Source organism: Phocoena phocoena, chromosome 5 (genome assembly GCF_963924675.1).
Source record: "Phocoena phocoena chromosome 5, mPhoPho1.1, whole genome shotgun sequence".
Taxonomy (NCBI): Eukaryota; Metazoa; Chordata; class Mammalia; order Artiodactyla; family Phocoenidae; genus Phocoena; species Phocoena phocoena.
Genome location: NC_089223.1, coordinates 46,104,665 through 46,126,467, shown reverse-complemented (window position 1 = coordinate 46,126,467; position 21,803 = coordinate 46,104,665). Strand labels below are relative to the sequence as shown.

The window sequence follows — 21,803 nt, the reverse complement described above, 5'->3', positions numbered from 1 at the left end:
GGACAAGTTAGAAACTCCTGAAGCGAGCAGAAGCATAGTAAGTGCTTTCTTTCTTTTAAAGCCACTTCTGGGGAGAGGGGGGGCTATTGTAATGGTAAATTTCACTCGGAGAGGAAGAAAGGGTTGATAATCAATCAGAATTGAGGGATTCAGTTGAGTTTTTGCAATTTTCTTACTACATTGTAAGATGACTTGAAGTTTCTCTGTAAAATCTGCTGGAAGAGTTTTGGTGTGGGTGTGTGTGAAATAAAGGCAGTCTTGAGAGTGACATTGAAAGAAGTTTCTTTTTGAACAGAGTAGAGAGATATACACCACTCGGGGGCTTCAGTGAGAACCGGGAATTCCAGGAGGAGAGTTTACATTCAGAAATGTTGAAGTGAAAAATCCTCCTGGCTCAGCATCTTGGAGTTAAGCTCGGAAGAACCCTTTACATCTGAAAGAATTTGTTCCTGAAAACCTCTTTTTCGGCCAGCGTGGATCATGAAGGATGGGATAATGTGCTATACAAGCACCGCTTTCTTGAATCTGCTGCAGGCATTTAAAATTTAACTTGAGGGATCGTGTGTTTGGCATGATGAGGACCACGGAGAACTTCGATGAGACCAGTGCCACCCTAAACCCTAACAGGACCCCCAGGGGAAGGTACGTTTATCTGGAAGCGTTCCTGCAGGGAGGAGCTCCCTGGGGTTTTACTTTGAAAGGTGGCCTGGAGCATGGAGAACCATTAATCATCTCTAAGGTATGTTTCTTTTTCCAATATTGTCTTTATTGAAATTGCTTTTTCTACTTTTGTCAGATCTGTCAAGAACACAAAATAATGCCGAGGATTGCCCAGATATTGCTTAATTTGCTGTTTCATACCTTTCTGATTATATCGGGAAATATTTTACATAGCTTGGTGGTTGAAAGAAAAATGTGTCTCGCGCATTTATTCTGTGAAATCCCAGGGAAAAATGTGCTTGTTTAATGGATAATCTCTTTTTGTGAATGAAATAGTATAAAACCAGCTACCACATGATCTTTTCAGTTATGAATCAGATTAAAGATTAACAGCATAGTTAATGTCGTGGCATGGTGTATATTTGTGTATGAGTGCCTTTATGGCTAGAAAACTATCTGTTCTTTCTCCTTTCAACTGGAAGAATCTAGCGTTCCGAAATATTTTAGAATTTGTTTGCAATTCTGGATAATTGATTGCATAAATATTATTTATTGCTTTTTGCACACTCAGGAGAATTAAATCAGCTTTCAATATAATCCAAGGGCAAAACAGCATTTCTGCCTCTTCTGTTTATCTATGTATTTAAGCCAATTTTTAAACCTTCGTCATCCTGCAACATGCCTCAATTCTTCATATATCTTTGGTGTGGATAGGCATACCCATTGAATGAATCCTTTTTGTGCATTAGGTTTCGTGTTTCTGCTTTTCTCTAAAACCTCAGAGATTAAGAAAGATTACAGAGATTTTTTATTTTTATTTTTTAAATAGTTTTTTAAAAATTCATTAGTTTATTATTTATTTATTTATTTTGGCCGCGCCAGGTGTTAGTTGAGGCATGCGGGATCTAGTTCCACGACCAGGGATTGAACCCGGGCCTCCTGCCTTGGGAGCGCAGGGTCTTACCCACCGGACCACCAGGGAAGTCCCCAGAGATTTCTTTTAAAATTTCAGAATATTAACAGTCTAAAACAACGGAATATAAGTGCTTTTCACACCTTAGCATTACTCAAAAAACATCTGCAACTGAGGGGAAATTTAGTTTCAGTTGGAGAGTGGGAAAGAGGTAAGTATGCATTTTGCCTGTGCTCTATTACCTACTTAAGGTTATTTTTCATATCCCACCAAAATGTGTGTTTTGAGAGAGACAAATGATGCTTACTGTGGGTGAGCCAGTGGGAACTGTTTTCCAGCCGTCAGCCAAGGACGTGCAGAATAGCACTGTAAGCCGTGTGACTTTTCCTTGTCTTTCCTAAGAAAACAAAAGATACGTATACATATATGTGTATCAGTTAGGAAGACTTCCAGCTATAAGTAACTGGAAACCCGACTGATAGTAACCTAAGTAAACTGGGGTTAGTTTTTCTCATATTACAAGAAGTCTGGAGTCCAGGCAAGGAGCAGCAGTTCAATAATGTCATCAAGAACTTCAGTTAGCTCTCCACTCTGCCTTCTTTATGATGTAGACTTTTGTCTTCATGGTTGCAAGATGGATGCCATATCTCCGGCATTGCATCTTCATTCTGGGCAGGGTTTTGGCTTTTGGTTTGGAACCCTCCCTATCAAACTTGTGCTTACATCTTGTTGACCAGAACGGTGCCACATACCTATCCTTAGACCAATTATTGGCCAAGGGGAATGAGACTACCATGACTAGTTTAGACCAGTCAGGACTTCTTTCCTGGGTTCTGCGATAGAAACAGCCTTCCTGATGTCAAGGCATCTCTGCCCACTATTTGAACAAACTGGGTTCTGTTTTCAGGAAGAAGGAGGGAGTGGGTGCCGGGTCTGCCACAGACATAAATATTATCTCTGCATTTTAAAACTCTGGTTTACATTCAATTTGCCTGGTCTTTAATGTTAAGATATTATGTATCTGCTCACTAGAATACAGTTTCCTGTCAAACAGGCCTAATCCTACCACTAATGAGCCACTCTGCAAGGCTCCATTTTATCTGCAGAATGGGGGTAAACGATTATCTCCCTTATTGGAATGTGTGGGGATTAAATGAGACCGTGTACTTAGAACAGCTAACATAGGGGCTGGTACACAGAAAGAGCTCAAAAAAAAAAAAAAAAAAAACTTAGCAAAGATTATGACTATTGCTTTTCATTAGTCTAAGAGACATTGTATTAGGATACAGATTTGTCTGATCTACAAAGATCCAAAATAGCATTAGCTTAAGCAATATAGGAATTTATATCTCTCTCACATGACAATCTGAGCATGAACCAAACTGAAAGATGGCTGCAAGGGGTCAGGGCCCCAAGTGCCTTCTACTTTCTTACTTTCATCCTGATGCCCCGTCTGCATGGTCCAAGGTGACTTGCCCCAACATCTGCTTTCCAGTCCATAAGAAGTGGAAAAAAGAAAAGAGAAGACAATCTCCTTCCTTTCAAGGGTATAATCTGGCGTAATCTGCTCTGTCCAATATGGTAGCCACCAGCCGCACGTGGCTATTTCCATTTCAATTAAAAGTAACTAAAAGGGGACTTACCTGGTGGCGCAGTGGTTAAGAATCCGCCTGCCAATGCAGGGGACACGGGTTCTATCCCTGGTCCTGGAAGATCCCACATGCTGCAGAGCAGCTAAGCCCGTGCGCCACAACTACTGAGCCCGTGTGCCATAATTACTGAAGCCCTCGTGCCTAGACCCCACTCTCCGCAACAAGAGAAGCCACCGCAATAAGAAGCCCATGCACTGCAACGAAGAGTAGGCCCTGCTCGCCGCAACGAGAGAAAGCCCACACACAGCAACAAAGACCCAACGCAGCCAAAAATAAATAAATTTATATTTTAAAAAAGTAACTAAAATGAAATACAATTTTAAATTCTGTTTCTCGTATCCACTAGCCAGATTTCAAGTGCCACATTGCTTCAAAGCTCTTGAATCTCTCTCCCCATCCTGTCTGTCTGGCAAACTCATATTCATCCAAGCTCCATTTCTTCCTCTCTCTGAAGTTTTCCTGACTTCATCAAGCTGGGTTAGGTGATCTCTCTTCTACACTCCAATAACATGCATTTATTACACCAAATCATAATTTTTAAATTTATGTTGACTGTCTTCTCAGCAGTCTGAAAGCCTCTAGAAAGGCTGCGACCATTTTCTCTTCATCTCTACCACATCTAACTCAGCCCGGGTACACAAATATTTGTTGAGTAAATGAAAAGGCATGGACTATGTCTTATTCATCTTGCATTTCCAAGATCTAGCAGAGAGCCTGGCACAGGGTAGGTGCTCGATAACTTCTATTGAATTAATAGGCAAAGACAAAACAGAGCAGGGAGGCAGTCTAAGCAAGGATGCAGAGTCCCATGAGGTGAGGATGCCAGGCAGATCTCCAGACATGGAACGTGTATGTTTCCCATTGCTACCATAAAAATTACCACAAACTTAGTGGCTTAAACAACACAAACTTATTACCTTACAGTTCTGTAGGTCAGAAGTCTAACACAGGTCTCACTGGGCTAAAATTAAGATGTCAAGAAGGCTGTGTTCCTTTTTGGAGGCTATAGGGGAGGCTCTGTTTCCCTGCCCTTTCCAACTTCTAGAAGCGACCCGCATTCCCTGGCTCACGGTCCCGTTCCTCCATCTTCAAAGCCAGCAATGGCAGGTTGAGTCCTCACATTGCATCATTCTGATCTCTAACTTCTGCCTCCCTCTTCCAATTTGAAGTACCTTTGGGATTACATTGGGCCCACCAGGATAATATCCCTATTTGAAGATCAGCTGAGTAATGACCTTCATTCTGTCTGTAGCCTTAATTCCCCTGTGCCATGTAATCTAACATATTCACAGGTTCCAGGGATTAGAACGTGGATGTCTTTGGGAGGAGAGGGCTTTATTTTGCCAACGAACCGGGAGTTTGAACATTGATGAAAGTGCGCGTAATTAATACCAAGGATGAGACAAAAGTTAAGCTTAGAGGCTGATTGTGTGTATCTAAGACCTTTTTTCTAGGACTATGAAGAAAGTGCCCATTAGCTCATATGCTGCTCACCAAATGTTCACTATTCCCCTAATGTAGGGTGACCCCCATTGTAAGTGAAGGGAAGGGATAGCACACATTAAGTCTTTGATATGAAAGGCAGGTACATTTATACAAAGCAGTTATAAGCTGCCAGGTGTGACAATATAATGAATGAAGTATCATTTTTCTTTAGGTACAAATGAGGTGGGAGAATGAATGGGGGAAAAGGAGCTACAAAAATGTGGCAGTAAAAGAAATCACTTCCAAATCCCTTTCTTTGGGTTTTAATGTCCTTGAAAAGGAAAGGCGGAGTTGAGGAAAGAGGCTCTGTAATCTGTAAACTTCAAAAAGAAAGGGTAACTTTTTAAAAAAAATAAGGATTGTATGTAGAAGCTCAAGTATTTCAATAGTTCAGGAAGCTGGCAGCATGATTTTATCATGACTCACTCCGTATTGTGGCTGAGAAAAGTGGTTCCACCTGCTGTGGGGATGCACCTGCCCCTAGGATTCATAATCAAATAACCAGAACAACAACAAATAACCACCAGTAACTACTGGCACTTACTAAGTGCTTACTAGGTGCTGATCTCTATTCGAAGAGATCCATGTGTGTGAACGCATTTAATTTCCACAACTCCATGAGGAAGGTAGTATATTATGGTGCCAGTTTTATACATGAGAAACCAAGACACAGAATTTGAGTAGCTTTCTGAAGCTCTCACGGCTGGTAGAAAGTGCTAGAGGTGGAATTTGAATGCAGGCATCCTGGTTCTCCAGAGTCCACGCGCTTGACATGCTCTGCCATTCAGTCACTGTTGCCTACCAAATACGTGTCTCAGTCTAGTTTCTAGAGCTATGATCTGGGTAAAATACGGGATTAATCTTTTGTTATATATGTTTTAAAATTTATTAGAGAAAACAATTTTTAAAAATCTTAGTCCTTGGGATTTCCTTGGTGGTCCAATGGTTAAGACTCCGTGCTCCCAATGCAGGGAACCTGGGTTCGATCCCTGGCTGGGGAACTAAGATCCTGCATGCTGCACAGTGTAGCCAAAAAAAAAAAAAAAACTGGGGGCTTCCCTGGTGGCGCAGTGGTTGAGAGTCCGCCTGCCGATGCAGGGGACGCGGGTTCGTGCCCCGGTCCGGGAAGATCCCACATGCCGTGGAGCGGCTGGGCCCGTGAGCCATGGCCGCTGAGCCTGCGCGTCCGGAGCCTGTGCTCCGCAACGGGAGAGGCCACAACAGTGAGAGGCCCGCGTACCACAAAAAAAAAAAAAAAACTTAGTCCTATACATAGAAGCAACCTAAGCATCCATCAACAGGTGAATGGATAAAGGAGATGTGGCACATCTATACAATGGAGTATTACTCAGCCATGAAAAGAAACGAAATTGAGTTATTTGTAGTGAAGTGGATGGACCTAGAGTCTGTCGTACAGAGTGAAGTAAGTCAGAAAGAGAAAAACAAATACTGTATGCTAACACATATATATGGAATCTAAAAAAAAAAACTGGTTCTGCCAAACCTAGGGGCAGGACGGGAATAAAGACACAGATGCAGAGAATGGATTTGAGGACACGGGGAGGGGGAAGGGCAAGCTGGGATGAAGTGAGAGAGTGGCATGGACATATATACACTAGCAAATGTAAAATAGATAGCTAGTGGGAAGCAGCTGCATAGCACAGGGAGATCAGGTCAGTGCTGTGTGACCACCTAGAGGGGTGGGATAGGGAGGGTTGGAGGGAGATGCAAGAGGGAGGGGATATGAGGATATATGTAGACATATACCTGATTCACTTTGTTATACAGCAGAAACTAACACAACATTGTAAAGCCATTATACTCCAATAAAGAGGTTAAAAAAAAAATCTTAGTCCTATAAATGTCCCCTAAAATAGGTACAGGAACTCCTGTAAGTAGTTCAAGACCCATAAAAGGAGGGGCCACTTACCATTTCTTAGTAAATATTGTTGTGATGTCTCCATCTGGAGAGGCACCTTTTTTGTGCACTTCAAAGGATTTAAACCTCCACATGTACTTCATGTGCTTACATGGTCTTCCCTAGGAAGAAGACTAAAATGTGTAGTCTAGACACAAAGAAGTATGAGTGTACCAGTTCAGCTCTTGGGAAGAAGAGGAGGAAAAGTGAGGCTTATTTTAGTTATATGGGGGAAATCCTAAAGCAAACCCACCCAGACTTCAGTGGATGCTCCTGGGTCTTGGATGCTCTGGGCTCTCTGGAGGATTGGCGACTGGAACAGATTAGCCTGGAGGCAACTAGACGGTCCTTTAACAACCACAGAAAAGCTGTCACTGGCAGACAGCTCCTTGAAGCAGTCAAGCAGAGATCCTCTCTGAAGAGCTTTTGGATAAATGAAGTGTTTCTGAATGGCCCTGTTGTTGGAAATGATTGCACTTGCCCCCCAAAATTGTATGCATCAGAGGGCTGGGTTGGAGACAATGTATCTAAGAAGTACTGGCTACAACAGGAGTCTTGGTGCTCCACACCTGGTCTCTGGGTCCTGTGTGTTTAGCCTCTGATGTCCTTTGTAGAAAAAAATAAAGGCTTTTTCTCGTGTGTGTTAAAAAAAAAAAAAATCCTGTGCTTCAGAATTGAAGGTCAGCCATTGTCTCTTATGTCATCAGTGCTCCTGATTCCTACCTGCCCGGGAGGTATCTTTGCTCTTTGGACTGTCTTCTGTGTCATCTCACTAGTAAATCCTGTTGGTTCCATCTTCCAGGCCATTACCCCTCCTTCTCTGAATCTGCTTCTACCACCTATAACACCATCATCCTCTTCCTGTCAATCTAAATCTCAGCCTTCCCCTACCAAGGCTCGGCTCACCACCCCTAACCCAGCCCCATCTTTCCATTCTTTATCTGTAAGGGGGTGTGTTAGCTGATGACATCAGAGGCTAACCTCAAACTTATGCCCCCTGTCTTCCTGGTGGCTGACACTACTCAGATTTTAAAGCGGATTCTTTCATTGGGTTTTTCTAGCCTCAGTGATATGAGATCATCCCTGAATCCTCTTCACAATTCCTCCTCTGGAGAGAATCATCCAGAACATCCCAATCAACCTGCCCTTTCGAGATGAAATGAACTGCTTTGCTACATTGTGAGAAGCCTTGGAAATAGAAACAGCCCGTAGGTTAGGAAATGACTCCTTTGGAGCACACTTAAGTTGTCTGGATGACCATGTTGAGATTTCCTCATTTCTGGCTTTTCTATATCCATCTGTCCACAACCTTCTAGCTTCCTTAGTGATCCTCAGTTTCAACACGCCAACGTCAGCCATACAATCTCTCTTGACCCATTTCTTCTGCACTAAAACAAGGATCCTTTTATGAGTTTATGATAGCCGGTTTCTGAGTTCAATGTGAAATTGACTTTTAGGCTGTTTCCCAAGACCTTGGGCTGTTTGGTTTAGCTCATCCCAAAGTGATCTTTTTCATCTCCTTCCAAGAACCCAGCTAGATCAGCTTGTTATTGACCTTTTAAAATAGCCAGTCCTTTCTGAGGTTCTCTCCCTACCTTTCTTGCTCTTTTCTTTAACATCACTTGCCCTTCATACTAGGGTAGCCTCATCTGTCTGCTGTCCTTAAACTAATTAGTTTGGTCCCTCATTTTTCCATCCCCTTCCGTCCTGCATTTGCATCAGGTCTTCCTTCTTCGCATGTTCCCAGCACCTTTATTCGTGCCATCTTCTAGTACAGATAGTTGTTTGCATTTGGCCAATAAATGATAATCACTTTAAAGCCAAATGAGTTTTACTCAGGCTGTATATCCCGTTTCTCCTAGTGAAATACTTCCCATTTCACACACAACAAATGCTCAATAAATGTGAATGACCTATCGGAGGTTAGATCTATAAAGAATCTCAGCAATCATCTAATCCAACTTCCTCATTATACAGAGAGAAAACTGAGATACAATGAAGTTCAGTTATTTGCCAAGATGGTTTCTGCCATAGCAAACAAATTGTGTGTGTGTGTGTGTGTATGTGTGTGTGTGTGTGTGTGTGTCTGTGTGCCCGCAAAGCTCAGCTAGTGAGAGAATAATTAATTGCTTTCTGCTTGTGCCATTCATACTTTTCCTAGGTCCCTGTTAGGCTGCTAACTTCTGGAAGCTAAGGGCCTTTCTTTCCTCCCTCCCTCCTTTTCTTCCTTCTTTACTTTCTCTTACCCACAATGCTTAAACTATGCATAACAATGATAAAAATGATGTATTAATGAAGAGGAAGACAAATGAAATATTAAAGAGGATCTTCTTTAAAGTCTTTGTTAGAAAGATGATGAGGGTAGTATATACTAGAAAACCCTGCTTAAAAAATTAAGGTAAGTAGGTTGAGTTGGATTTTCAATTTAATGATGTCTTGCACATATATAATGTTTGGTAAATGTCTGTTGAATTAAATTGATTGGGGAAGAAAAGAAAATTTGTGTTTTTGATTTAACTTTTTGAAACTATGTAAACTTTGCTTAAAGGTTATGTGTTTTTAGATAAAAACTAAGTTTGTGATTCTATCAATGTTGTTGGAACTAACTTTTATTCAAGCAGCATGCTGAGGTGATGTGCCAGATGGCTCTTAGCATTTGTAAGAACTCTGCTTTCTTTTAAAGGTAATAGATTCCCAAGGCACTGCCTCTTATGTAGGGAACACAATTTAAGAAATATTTGTCTGTCTCATTTTAGTGAACCCACAATGTGATTGGAGACACATAATGCAAGACTTTCTATCAATCTTTGAAAAAAACAAAACCCTAAAGGACGTTCTGGATCTTAAGTAACCCACAGACAGAATCGTCCACGTCTCTCCCTTTGATGTACTTCCAAACAGCAAACATCTTGATCCAAAGAGCTGCAGAGTCACTGTTTTCCCACTCGGTCCATCTCAGGAGTCCATCCATCTTTTATGCTCTGACAACCTGGACCCTTCTCAACGAAATGAAACGAAACAAGGCAAAGACTCTCTGCTAAATCTAAGCACTGTTTCTTCCCCTCTTCTAATGACCATCCCCACAAAAGAGAGCTTGTGTGGTTCGGTTTGTAGAATGGAAGTGACCGTTCTTTCCTGCCTTCAGAGGAGGCTTTTCTAAATCAACTGCATTTTTTCATTCCTCAGCCATTCATGCATCTATTCATTATAGCCTTCTCCATCTTGAACTGCATTTTACCTTAGAGATTTATAAGATCTAACTAAAGCCTTTATATTTAATGCCCTTTGGTATGTCTGTATTGATTTAGGGTTGTAATTTCTTTTTTTAAAAAATATATGTCTTATTTCCTTTTTTTTTTAGTAATGCCTTTAGTTTTTTTTTTTTAATATTTATTTATTTGGTTGCACCAGGTCTTAGTTGCGGCAGGCAGGCTCTTTAGTTGTGGCTCGCCAGCTCCTTAGTTGCGGCACATGGGCTCCTTATTTGTGGCATGTGAACTCTTCGTTGCGGCATGCACGTGGAATCTAGTTCCCTGACCAGGGATCAAACCCAGGCCCCCTGCATTAGGAGTGTGGAGTCTTTTTTTTTTTTTTAGCATCTTTATTGGAGTATAATTGCTTTACGATGGTGTGTTAGTTTCTGCTTTATAACAAAGTGAATCAGTTATACATATACATATGTTCCCATATCTCTTCCCTCTCGCGTATTCCTCCCTCCCAACCTCCCTATCCCACCCCTCTAGGCGGTCACAAAGCACCAAGCTGATCTCCCAGTGCTATGCGGCTGCTTCCCACTAGCTATCTATTTTATGTTTGGTAGTGTATATATGTCCATGCCACTCTCTCACTTTGTCACAGCTGGAGTGTGGAATCTTATCCACTGCACCACCAGGGAAGTCCCTGGGGTTGTAATTTCTATGTTATCTTTTTTCTTTTCATTTTAGGCAAAGCTGTATAGTGTAGCAAAATACACATCCCAGACACTCTAAGGCTTGGAGTGAAAATAAACAAATTTCATCTCTACCATAGTCTTAACTGGCTGTGTGACTGTGGGCAAGTAACTTAGCTTTCCTGAATCTGTGTCCTCATCTATAAAAATGGAACATTCTCACCCAATGGAGTTGTTACAAGTATCCAAGGGATTAAACTATATAATAATGCTTTGAAATGACAAAACACATCCGAAGTTCAGTTATGACATGACGTTATGGACTGGTGGGAGAGTAGTAGGTACCAAACAGAGGTTAGCAACTCACATAACAAAGATGATACTTGGCTAATTTTCCGTATCATGGCCAATAGTTGCTACCTGAACAGATAATTCCCTGCCCTTGTGGAGCTCATAGTTCAGTAGAAATAGACTGGTGGAAAATATGTTTGTATATGGTAATTTCAGGGTTATTACGAAAAAAAATGATGAGTTCCAGAATGGTAGTATCTGTTAGGTAGAGGTATGGGGAGCAGGGTTTACTTTAAGTAGGATGATTAGAGAAGAGTTATCCGATAAGATGACTTTTGAGCTAAGACCTGATGGATGAGAAATAAGAAATCAGATATAAAAGAGGTTTATGAGTTAGGCTGATGTAGGAAGGTCTTGAAATGTTTCAGAAATATGAAGAAAGATGTTTTTGCAGTATATTAGGTATCTGTTTGGACTGCTATAACAGAATGCCATGGACTGGGTGACTTATAAACAGAAATTTATTTCTCAGTTCTGGAGGCTGGGAAGTCCAAGATCAAGGCACTGGCAGATTCAGTATCTCGTGAGGGCCCACTTCCTGGTCCATAGATGTCATCTTCTCCCTGTGTCCTCGTATGGTAGAAGGGGCAAGGGAGCTCTGTGAGATCTCGTTTATAAGGGCACAGATCCCATTAACGAGGGCTCCACACTCATGACCTAATCACCACTCAAAGACCCTGCCTCCAAATACCATCACGCTGGGGGTATAGGTTTCAACATATGAATTTTGGGAAGGACACATTTTCAGCATATAGCAGTAGGCAGGAGAGAGGGCAGTATGACATCAAATGCAAAGGGGGGCAGGGGTCAGATCAGACAGGACCTTGTAGGTTGTAGAAAGGACCTTGGACTGAACTTAAATGCAGGGGGTGAGGAAGGGTACATCACACCACAATTCTTTCTCTACTTATGGTGGGATGGGCCAACTGCATGTAATTAAACTCTGGGTGATTTTTTGTGCTGACTTTTTTTTTTTTTTGGCTCCGTCGGGTCTTAGTTGCGGAACGTGGGATCTTCTGTTGCAGTGTGTTGGCTTCTCTCTCGTTGTGATGTGCTGGTTTTTCTCTTCTCTAGCTGAGGCTTGCAGGCTAAGTAGTTGTGGTACACGGGCTTAGTTGCCCCACGGCATGTGGGATCTTAGTTCCCTGACCAGTGATCGAACCTGCGTCCCTTGCATTGGAAGGTGGATTCTTTACCACTGGACCATCAGGGAAGTCCCTATGCTGACTCTTAAAGCCAGTCTCTCCTCTCCCTCATACATTTCTAAGGCACTTCCCGGGTGTACAACAAGACAGAGCCTTCCAAAAGAAAACTGTCAAAATTCATTGTGATTTATGGAATTATGCATAAGTAAACAGTAAATATTCTTTTTGTATTTAGTTGGGAGAAAGTTCTCCCCCTCCACCTCATAACTGTTGATCTCTTGGGTTATTTTTCACTTAAAGACAACAAGATTTGTCATAGAAATATGACTAACTTTACTGAGACCCTGCTCTGTAACTGGCATGTTAGTTCACATAAGCGTCACAAAACTCTGTGAGGTACGGATTCTATTACTAGTTCCACTTTATAGATGAAGAAACTGGAAGCTTGCTTAAGGTCATAAAAGTAGTTAGGGGCTGATCGAAGACCTTTTAAACTTTAAGCCTAAAAAATACCTTTTAAAGTAAAAACTGCATTGTCATTTTATAGTTCCAAAGAATCCTTCCATCTACTCTGGCCCATGTCACGATGACTGGGGGAAGAAGTGGGATGTGTGAACTGTGTGGAAAAGTCAGGCAGCTCAATGGTATCTTGAAGGTCACTTGCACCATGAAATGAGGGGTGTGACTGAGATATCAACCTCAAGAATTAAATTGGACTCCCCCCACTTTCCCAGGCTCTGCTTCCTGCTATCTTTTATTTCTGTCAGGTTCTAACCTTGGTCTCGTTTGACCTCTCTGATTGTTATTTTTCAGCTGAGACCTTGTGTTTTCATCTCCATGCACAGTCATCATCTTTGCCTTTGCTTTTCTATCACGCCCTTGTCTCCTCAATTGACTTAAACTTCCCCCTCTCACTAGCCTAAACCCTAGGGCTTACCTCTTGGGCTGGATACACTCCATCACATCGTTAAGCCATGATAAAGCCTTAACCCTCAAATCAAGCCTGTTACCCCAGGAGAAACACTAATTGGCTAAATGAACACTAACCAGTTTAAAGCTAACAGGGGCTGGATCCAGTTAATATAGGGATCAGACTAGTTGGAGAGGAGAGAGATGGAAGCAGATGTCAGAATGATGTAGGGCCCAAGCCAAGGAATGCAGGTGACCTCGAGAAGCTGGAAAAGGCAAGGAAAAGACTCCCCTCTGGAGCTTCTAAAAAGAACACAACTCAGCTGAAATCTTATTTTAGTCCAATAAATCCCATTTTGGACTCTGACCTCCAGTGCTGTCAGATGATAAATTTTTGTTATTTGAAGCCACCAAGTCCGTGGTAGTTCGTTACAGCAGCAATAGGAAACTAATACACTATCTCATTTAGCCCACTGTGCTTTTCAGAAACATAGAGGATAAAATATAGCACTGAAAGGGAAAGTGAGGGGGAAAAGGCTGCAAAGGGTGAAGGAAGGAAAGATAAAGGTTTGACCCCAGGCAGGGTCAATGAAAAAGCCTGCATTTGAATCACAGTCAGACTTGAGTTTCAAACTGGTAGAGGACTGATTTTCTGAGAGGCTTCAAGTTCATGCCCCCCAACTTGGTGTAGAGACCTGTTATAAGCTCAGCAGCACAACAAATGTTCTTTCATGGAGGAGCGTCCGTCAACTGGCCTCAACCCTCCCCTTTACTTGGCTCCTGGAAATGTAGTTTAGACAGATCCTAGAACTCTAAAGATGTCAACATTTTAAACAGATCTCAAAACACAGGCAAGTTAAGTGGAACAAGCACTCTTCAGGTTAGTTGGACTGAGTGCCTAGCACTTTGGGTATTAAATTATATCCCGAGCCACACATTTGTTGGAAGGTAAGAAGAAAGATTGGATTTCTAGAACTAATTGACCTACTCTTTTCCTTTGAAAAGTTATAAATTTTAACGGAGGAAGTTGTACGGGTGTAATTTAAGCTTTTATCTTCTTGTGTGCAGTCCTCTGAGAAGTTCACATTTTTCAGGCCTTGTTTCATGGAAACTGGGAAATGAGCTCTTGGAATTCAGACCTGGGATCTGGCTGGGTTCTAGAAAGAAATACACATGTTGAGATGAAACATTAAAAGAGTATGAGAGTGAGTGAATTTGGGGAATGAGAAGGCAGAAAATACCTGACACTTTCATATTATTCCTTGATTTTTTTTTTTTCATATTTTCACTTTGGAGTCCTTACTGATAAGCTTCAGGTCAAAAAAAAAAAAGTCATCCATTGACCTCAATATAAGCAGCAGGCAGGTGAAAAGAATTAGTGTCATTCTTCAGGGTTGCATTCATAGTTGCATAGTGGTGCTCTTGGCTCAAAACTTACAATTAAATAAGTGTTGGCCCTCTCTTGAAAGAACTGCTATCACAGCTTCCCCTACATATGTAAGTCAATGAATTGGACCTTTAAGAAGAAACCGTTGGTGTGGGCCCTTCCACTGGGTCAAGATACATGGCAAATTTCTCAGATTTCTGAACTAGGGCACCATCAAATGCTACAGCCACCTTTCCTTTCTGTGAGAGAAAAGCAAAATAAAGGAGGGAGGACTGCACAGCAGAAGGAAGGAAATCGATACATAATAACTACATTTACTCAGTGCCCGCTGTGGGTCAGGTGCTGTCTTAGGTTATGTCATTTATTATTTCGTAGAATGAGGTCTTTTAAAAATTTATTTATTTTTATTTATTTATCTTTGGCCGCATTGGGTCTTCGTTGCTGCGCACGGGCTTTCTCTAGTTGTAGCGAGCTGGGGCTACTCTTGTGTGTGGTGCGCAGGCTTCCCATTGCGGTGGCTTCTCTTGTTGCAGAGCATGGGCTCTAAGCGTATGGGCTTCAGTAGTTGTGGCTCGCGGGCTCTAGAGCGCAGGCTCAGTAGTTGTGGCGCAGGGGTTTAGTTGCTCCATGACACGTGGGATCTTCCTGGACCAGGGCTCTAACCCGCATCTCCCGCATTGGCAGGCGGATTCTTAACCACTGCGCCACCAGGGAAGTCCCAAGGTTTGTTTTTATATATGAGCAAAGAGGTTTTTCACAAATGATGGAGCCAGGATTTAAAGCTATTTCATGCATTCACTAACACATTTAGTTAACACATTATTTACTGAATGCCTAAAATATGACAGAATTGGGAAACAACAGCAAACAAGGTCCCTGCACCCAAAGAGGGAGGTGTTCCCTGGTTGTTTTTATACCACTTGAAGCTGACCCAGGCGTGGCCACACCCATATTCCCTCACCTTTCGCTGCTGTGCACAGAGGCTTGACTTCCAACCATCAGCATCTGCATTTCTTCGCTTATGGACTTTCTTTTGCCTCCCGTTTGGTTAATGACTCTGGGAGCAGCCCTCCACCTGTGACTGAGTGGAGTCGGAAGGTGACCAGTCCAACTCTGTCATCCCTTGGATGGGATAACAGTGAGGTGCATGTTTTCCACTAGCTCCTGGAGCTGCCCACGGTTGTAGCTGGCTTGATAATGTGACTGCCTTCCTTTCCCTGCCTCCTTTGCCCACTTCCCTCTCAGTTTTCTTTACTTCCCAGTGAAACTCCTTGCATTTGAATTCTCGTCTCAGAGTCTGCATGGGGAAACCCAAGCCAAGATAACCACCATTTAGAGGATGCTTGCTAAGTGAAAGCTAGAACCTAAAATCTAATGTACGATAGATCTCTTTCTACTCTGCTCTGAAATTCAAGCAGGAGGAATCCCATACTTTCTTAGACCTAATATTTTCTTGGGTGCTAAGAAAAGGAGAACTTCATTCCTAGATATGATGTTTTGCAATTCTCTCTTTCATCTTCTGCCCTCTCGCTGATGGGCTTGCCTTTCTCTTTATTCTCCATTGAATGGGTTGATAAGTCTCACTGTTTTCATCCTTATTTCTTTTTTTCTGTATCAGTCAAGCACCAAGAGACTTTCCCCTCCCCTCTGAGAGGAGAATCCAGTTTCTCTTTTGTTCTTTGGGTTCTTTTATCCTGTAGGTTACGTAGCTTAGTGGTTAAGGAAAATGGGGCCCCATGAGCAGAACAGACAGAAGATTTTTTTTTTTCTGTCTGATTTTTGTGGGGGGCCTCTGAGCATAGGTTCTTTTCAAGAATTTTATTTATGTTGCTTATTTTCTTTCTCAATTCATTCTATAAACATAGCACAAGAAGAAAAATGAACAACATATTTTGAAGTCCAGAATACTTGACAGTATAACCTGTCAATGGTATGAAGTTTGGCACCTAAATAAGCAGTAAAATGATTTCCAGCCCATCCCAACCCCAAAATAACACAATAACTTTTCAACACAGAAATGCAGTTTCCTGGTGTAACTTGTACCACTGCCAAATTCAATACAAGAAGCTTCTTTTCTTTTGGAGCGGTTTCCCCACAGTATGAATATTCTTTGACTCCCTATGTTGTCCGTTCCCAATTTCCTTGTTTTTTGCTTGAGTTCACTGAAGACTGACAAGCAGTAGCTTCATGTGACAGCCATTAGTCTGCCTTAAACCTCAAGTTGCTCTTGAATGGATAGAATAATGAATAGGTTTTATGTAATATAATTCATGTTGTCAGCTATATGAAATTGGCAGCTCAAAGGAAACTAAATATGCTTCCAGTCTTCTCTTTTCTACGTTCTTATTTGAATATAATAATGCCGAAGGCATTGTTCCCTCTGTCAGTTAAAGCACTTTTATAGCAGTCTGAATTCTGAGTAATAGAGCAAGCAATAAACATATATGCTATCAGAAAAAGAGATGGAAAGGAAGATAAGTATTTGCTTCTTTGCATCAGTGGGAATTAACAAGCATTTTTTAAAAATTGTGTTTTTGTGTATGTGAGCACAAGGAGGGGCATTTCATTATAATGAAGGAGGTCTTGGCAAGTCAATGTTCATTTTAACCCCATGGCACTGATTGCTGAGCACATTCATGCCCACTCTAGGTCCAGGGGACCTGTGGAACAGAAAATAGATTCAGAAAGTAGTACAGAAGAGAATCCTCTCCCAACCTCCCATCTCTCAAGCAGGGTAAAAGATGCATTCTTCTTAGTCAAAATTCCTTGGTTTGTCCTATTTATGCCATCATTTCATAGAGGTTAAAAATATACCTTTCCATACCTTGCTGGTGGGAATGTAAAACAGTGCAGCCACTTTGGAAAAACAGATGCCAGTTTCTTAAATATGGAATCACCATATCACCCAACAATTATACTTCGAAGTATATACCCAGGAGAAATGAAAGCGTGTGTCTATACAAAGACATACTCAGATGTTCGTAGCCGCGTTGTTCACAATAGCCATGAAGTGGAAAAATTCCAAATGCCCACCAACTGGTTAAACAAAACATGGTCTAGCCATATGACAGAATACTATTTAGCAATAAAAAGGAACTGAATACTGATACATGTTACAACATGCATTAACCTCAAAAGTATTAAGCTCAGTTAAAGAAGCCAGACACAATAAAACACACATTATGTAATTCCATTTATGTGAGGTAACCAGAAGAGGCAGATCTGTAGAGACAGAAAGGAAATTCATAGTTGCCTAAGGCTAGGGATGGGAATGGAGAGTAACAGTAAATGGTACAGTTTCTTTTTGAGGTGGTGGAAATGTTTTGAAGGTAGATGGCAGTGATGAGTGCACAACTTTATATTAAAAATCATTGAATTGTAAAGAAAAAAAACCCACTTTTATTCTGGTAATAAAAAGTAGAAGAAACAAAAAAGGAGAAAGAAAATAAGGAAGAATCACAAAATAGATATTACTCACCATTACTCAGCATTTAGTATTGATTTCATTAACTGAAATTTAAAGTAGTAGAGGAAGACGACAAAAATGAAGCTCTAAACAACATTGCAGTGCCCTAATTATTTAGGGAATGACGACAATCTAAAAAGTTGTTCGGAAGACAACTTAGGAGAATATTTAAAAAAAGTATATATGTGTATAACTGAGTCACTTTGCTGTACAGCAGAAATTAGCACAACATTGTAAATCAACTATATTTCAATTTTAAAAAGAGAGGAAAAAAAATAAGAGAACTTAGGAAATGAGACCTGATATGGCATGCTCAGAGGACCTAGGCAGTGGATTCTAGGATCTTCTCTGAAGGAAGAGTGCCTTCCTTGTTGTCAGATGTCAGGGTCTTAAATCTGTTTAATTCTGCTCATGTTTTGAGAAATAAAGGTGCAGTGTCCTGGGAAAGCAGAATAATGTAAAATATGGAAGTTTTTGCTAAATTGCTGAGGATAGAATTTCATTCTTTAGTGGAGTTTGAGGACACAAAGGCATTTAACATTGCAACAGAAAAAATGTTAATACTGCAGAAGAGGAGGGGTGCTAGCAATCGAGTATGAGAAATTTGTGTTCATTGAGATATGGAAATCAGTGAAGTTTTACCCCTTTGGAGGTTATAAAGGTGAGTAAGCTGAACTGGTTAGATTATAAAAAAGGAAAAGAAGCATTTCAGAGTGAGGGGTGAGGAAGCATTTTACAAGGGCCATCTTATACTTTATGAAGCCATGTGGGAGGCATGAGCCACCTGAGAGCAGGAGCCTCTTGACCACGGATGATGCCCAGTTGCTCTCTCTGCCCCATGGTAACTTTCCTGGCTGTCCACTCTGACTTCTTGTGGGGACCCATGACATGTGGGAGAAGAGTCTCTCAAATGTCTACAAAAGTCCTTGCTATCATCCTCCATTCCAGTATCTACTGATCAAAATTGTCTCAGATCCAAGGGATCTATGGTGAATGTTTACATGTTCGTTGCTAATGTGTAGTGTGGCTGCTTCTTCATGGAAAAAGATGATGGATACTTGTGTAATTAACTAATCAACAACAACCTATTGTTTTTCTGTTATAGACTCTAGCTGTCATATGCACTAGACTTAATTCAAAATGTGTTCTTGAAAGGTATAAGTCACTTTCCTATTGACAGTTGACTTCCCTGAAGTTTTATAGTCGACACAAAAGAAAGGAGATGCTGGCTGGGGTTGTTGGTAGGTCAAATAACTGATTATAAGGGAGTGTGACAATGAAAGCAGGATTGGAAAGCAATCCAGCAGGGCTTTAGAAAGAGATAATTTTCTTTCCATTTTCTTCAGAGAAAGAAACCCTCCGCAAAGTAAATGTTTAAAATAGTTCATAATAGAATAACTAGAGGAAAAATTCAGTAAGGTGGCTGGATACAAGATAATTTAAAAAAGAAACCGAGATCCCTTCTGTGGAAAAGTAATAATAATAAGAAAAAATAATGGGCGAGGGGTGGGGGGTTGGGGAGGTACCAATTTTCAGTAGTAATAAAAAAATAAAACTACCTAGGAATTAACTAAGCTAGAAATGTGCAGCACTTTTTGATAAAAATTTTAAAACTTTATTGAGGAACGTAAAAGAAGACCTGACCAAATGGAAAAATGTAACATGTTTTGGAATGGGAAGATTAAATGTTATCAAGATGTTAGTTTTTCTTAAACTAATCTATCAAATTCCAAAAATTCCCAAAGGCATGTTTTGGCAGAATAATGTAAAAATAGCCCATTTTAAGAAAGAAAATATAAAAATAATGAGTGAAGAATGTCTGTAGTAAATATTAATACTTATTATAAAGCTATAGTAATTTAAAAGTATGGTCCTCCAAGGAAAATGAAAACATATGTTTATATAAAGACTTGTACAGGAATGTTTGTAACAGTTGTACTCATAACAGCTCCAAACTAGAAACGATCTAAATATCTGACAATAGGTAGTGGGTAAAGAAATTGTGGCACATCTGCACAATGGAATACTGCTCGACCGTAAAAAGGCATAAATTACTGGTACGTGCAACAACATGGATAAACTACAGAAACACTGTGCTGAGTGAAGAAAGGTAGAACACAGGGGAGGACATATTGAATTATTCCATTTACATGAATTTTTAGAACAGGCAAAATGAATCATCAGTGAAAGAAATCAGAAAAATGGTTGTTTCTGTGATGGGGATGGCTGGGGACTGACTGAGGCACAAAGCATCTTTTTGGGTGATTGAAATATTTTATATCTTAATAGTGGTATGGGCTATGTGTATGTATACATTTGCCAAAACTCATTGAATTGTATCCTGAAGATCTGTGCATTTTGCATCATATAAATTACACCTTAAAGTGTGATACTTTAAACTGTGAGGCAGGAACAAATTGGCCAATGGCACCATGGAACAAAATAGAAAATTTAGAAATGGATCCACTACATAGATAAGAATTAGTATATGATGAAAGAGAAACTTTAAATTAGTAGGGGTGATGGGGGAGGAAGGATTATTTAACAATAATACTGTGATCAGGAAAGATAAAACCTGGATCCACTTCATTCCTAACACCAAAATAAAACCAGATGAATTAAAGGTTTACATATAAAATAACGAAATAAATTTACTTCATAAGCTTACTTGATGTATTTCTGTATTGTTTAGATTCTTTTAGCAAGCACACTTCAAATTTTTTTGAACATGGTAAAATATGCATAACAAACTTTTCCATTTTAACTATTTTTAGCTGTACATTTCAGCAGCGTTAAGTACATTCACCTTGTTGTGCAACAATCACCACCATCCATCTCCACAATTTTTTATATTCCCAAGTTGAAACTCTGTACCCATTAAACAGCTCCGCATTTTCCTCTTCCCCCAAATCTACTTTCTGTCTCTATAAATTTGGCTACTCTAGGTACTTCATATAAGTAGAATCATACAGTATTTGTCCTTCTGTGGCTTATTTCACTTATCATTAATGTCTCCAAGGTCCATCCTTCCTGTAGCATGTGTCAGAATTTCCTTCCTTTTTAAGGCTGAATAGTACTCCATTGTAGTTTGTTTACCCATTCATCTGTTGATGGACATGTGAGTTGTTTCCACCTTTTGGCTATTGTAAATAGTGCTGCTATGAACATACGTGTACAAATATTGCTCGAGTGCCTTTTGTCGTAGTCTGCTTGGACTGCCATAACAAAATACTGGCTGGCTTAAGCTACATAGATTTGTTTTCTCATAGTCCTTGAAGGCTGGAAGTCCAAGATCAAGTTTCTGGCCAATTTGGTTTCTGGTGAAAGCTCTCTTCCTGACTTATAGACAGAGATGGAGTAGAGAGGAAGCTCTCTGGTGTCTCTTCTCATAAGGACATTACTTCTATCACACCAGGTCCTCACTCTTATAATCTCACTTAACCTTAATCACTTCCTAACTCCAAATATAGGCATGGGTATGAACTTGGGGGTGGGGGGAGACACAATCAGTCCATTATACTTTCTTTCAATTTTAGGGGGTATATACCTTGAAGTGGAATTGCTGGATCACATGGTAGTTCTATGTGAAACTGGAAAAATGCTTTATTTTTTTTGTAATTGAAAAATGCTTTATTTTCTTTTTTTAATTTTTTAAGGAAATGCCATACTGTTTTCCACAGCTGCATTACCCACCAGTAATGCACAAAGGATTCAAGTTATAGCCCACCTAACTGGTGTGAAGTGGTATCTCATTGTGGTTTGATTACATTCCCTAATGATTAACAATGTTGAGTATCTTTTCACGAGCTTGTTAGCCATCTGTATATCTTCTTTGGAGAAATGTCTGTTCAAGTTGTTTGCCCATTTTTAAATTGGATTGTTTTGTTGTTTTAGAGTTCTTTGTATATTCTGAATATTAATCCCTTATCAGATATATGGTTTGCAAATATTTTCTCCCATTCTGTGGGTTGCATTTTGACTCTGCTGATAGTGTCCTTTGATGCACAAAAGTTTTTAATTTTGATGAA

The 21,803-nt window shown here is 40.4% G+C and overlaps 2 protein-coding genes across 2 annotated transcripts in view; both read left to right on the top strand.

The window, feature by feature from the left end:
- Positions 1–571: 571 nt before the first annotated feature.
- The window catches only part of SHROOM3 (shroom family member 3), a 309,586-nt gene continuing 288,354 nt past the window's right edge, over positions 572–21,803 (top strand). The window contains exon 1 of the mRNA XM_065878012.1: positions 572–739. Coding sequence (XP_065734084.1) covers positions 572–739 — 168 coding nt within the window. The remainder of the gene's footprint in view (positions 740–21,803) is intronic.
- On the top strand, positions 6,722–7,223 carry LOC136123722 (histone H2A.N-like). Its single transcript, XM_065878084.1, is given in 2 exon segments — positions 6,722–6,744; positions 6,746–7,223. Coding segments are annotated over 2 exon segments (501 nt in total).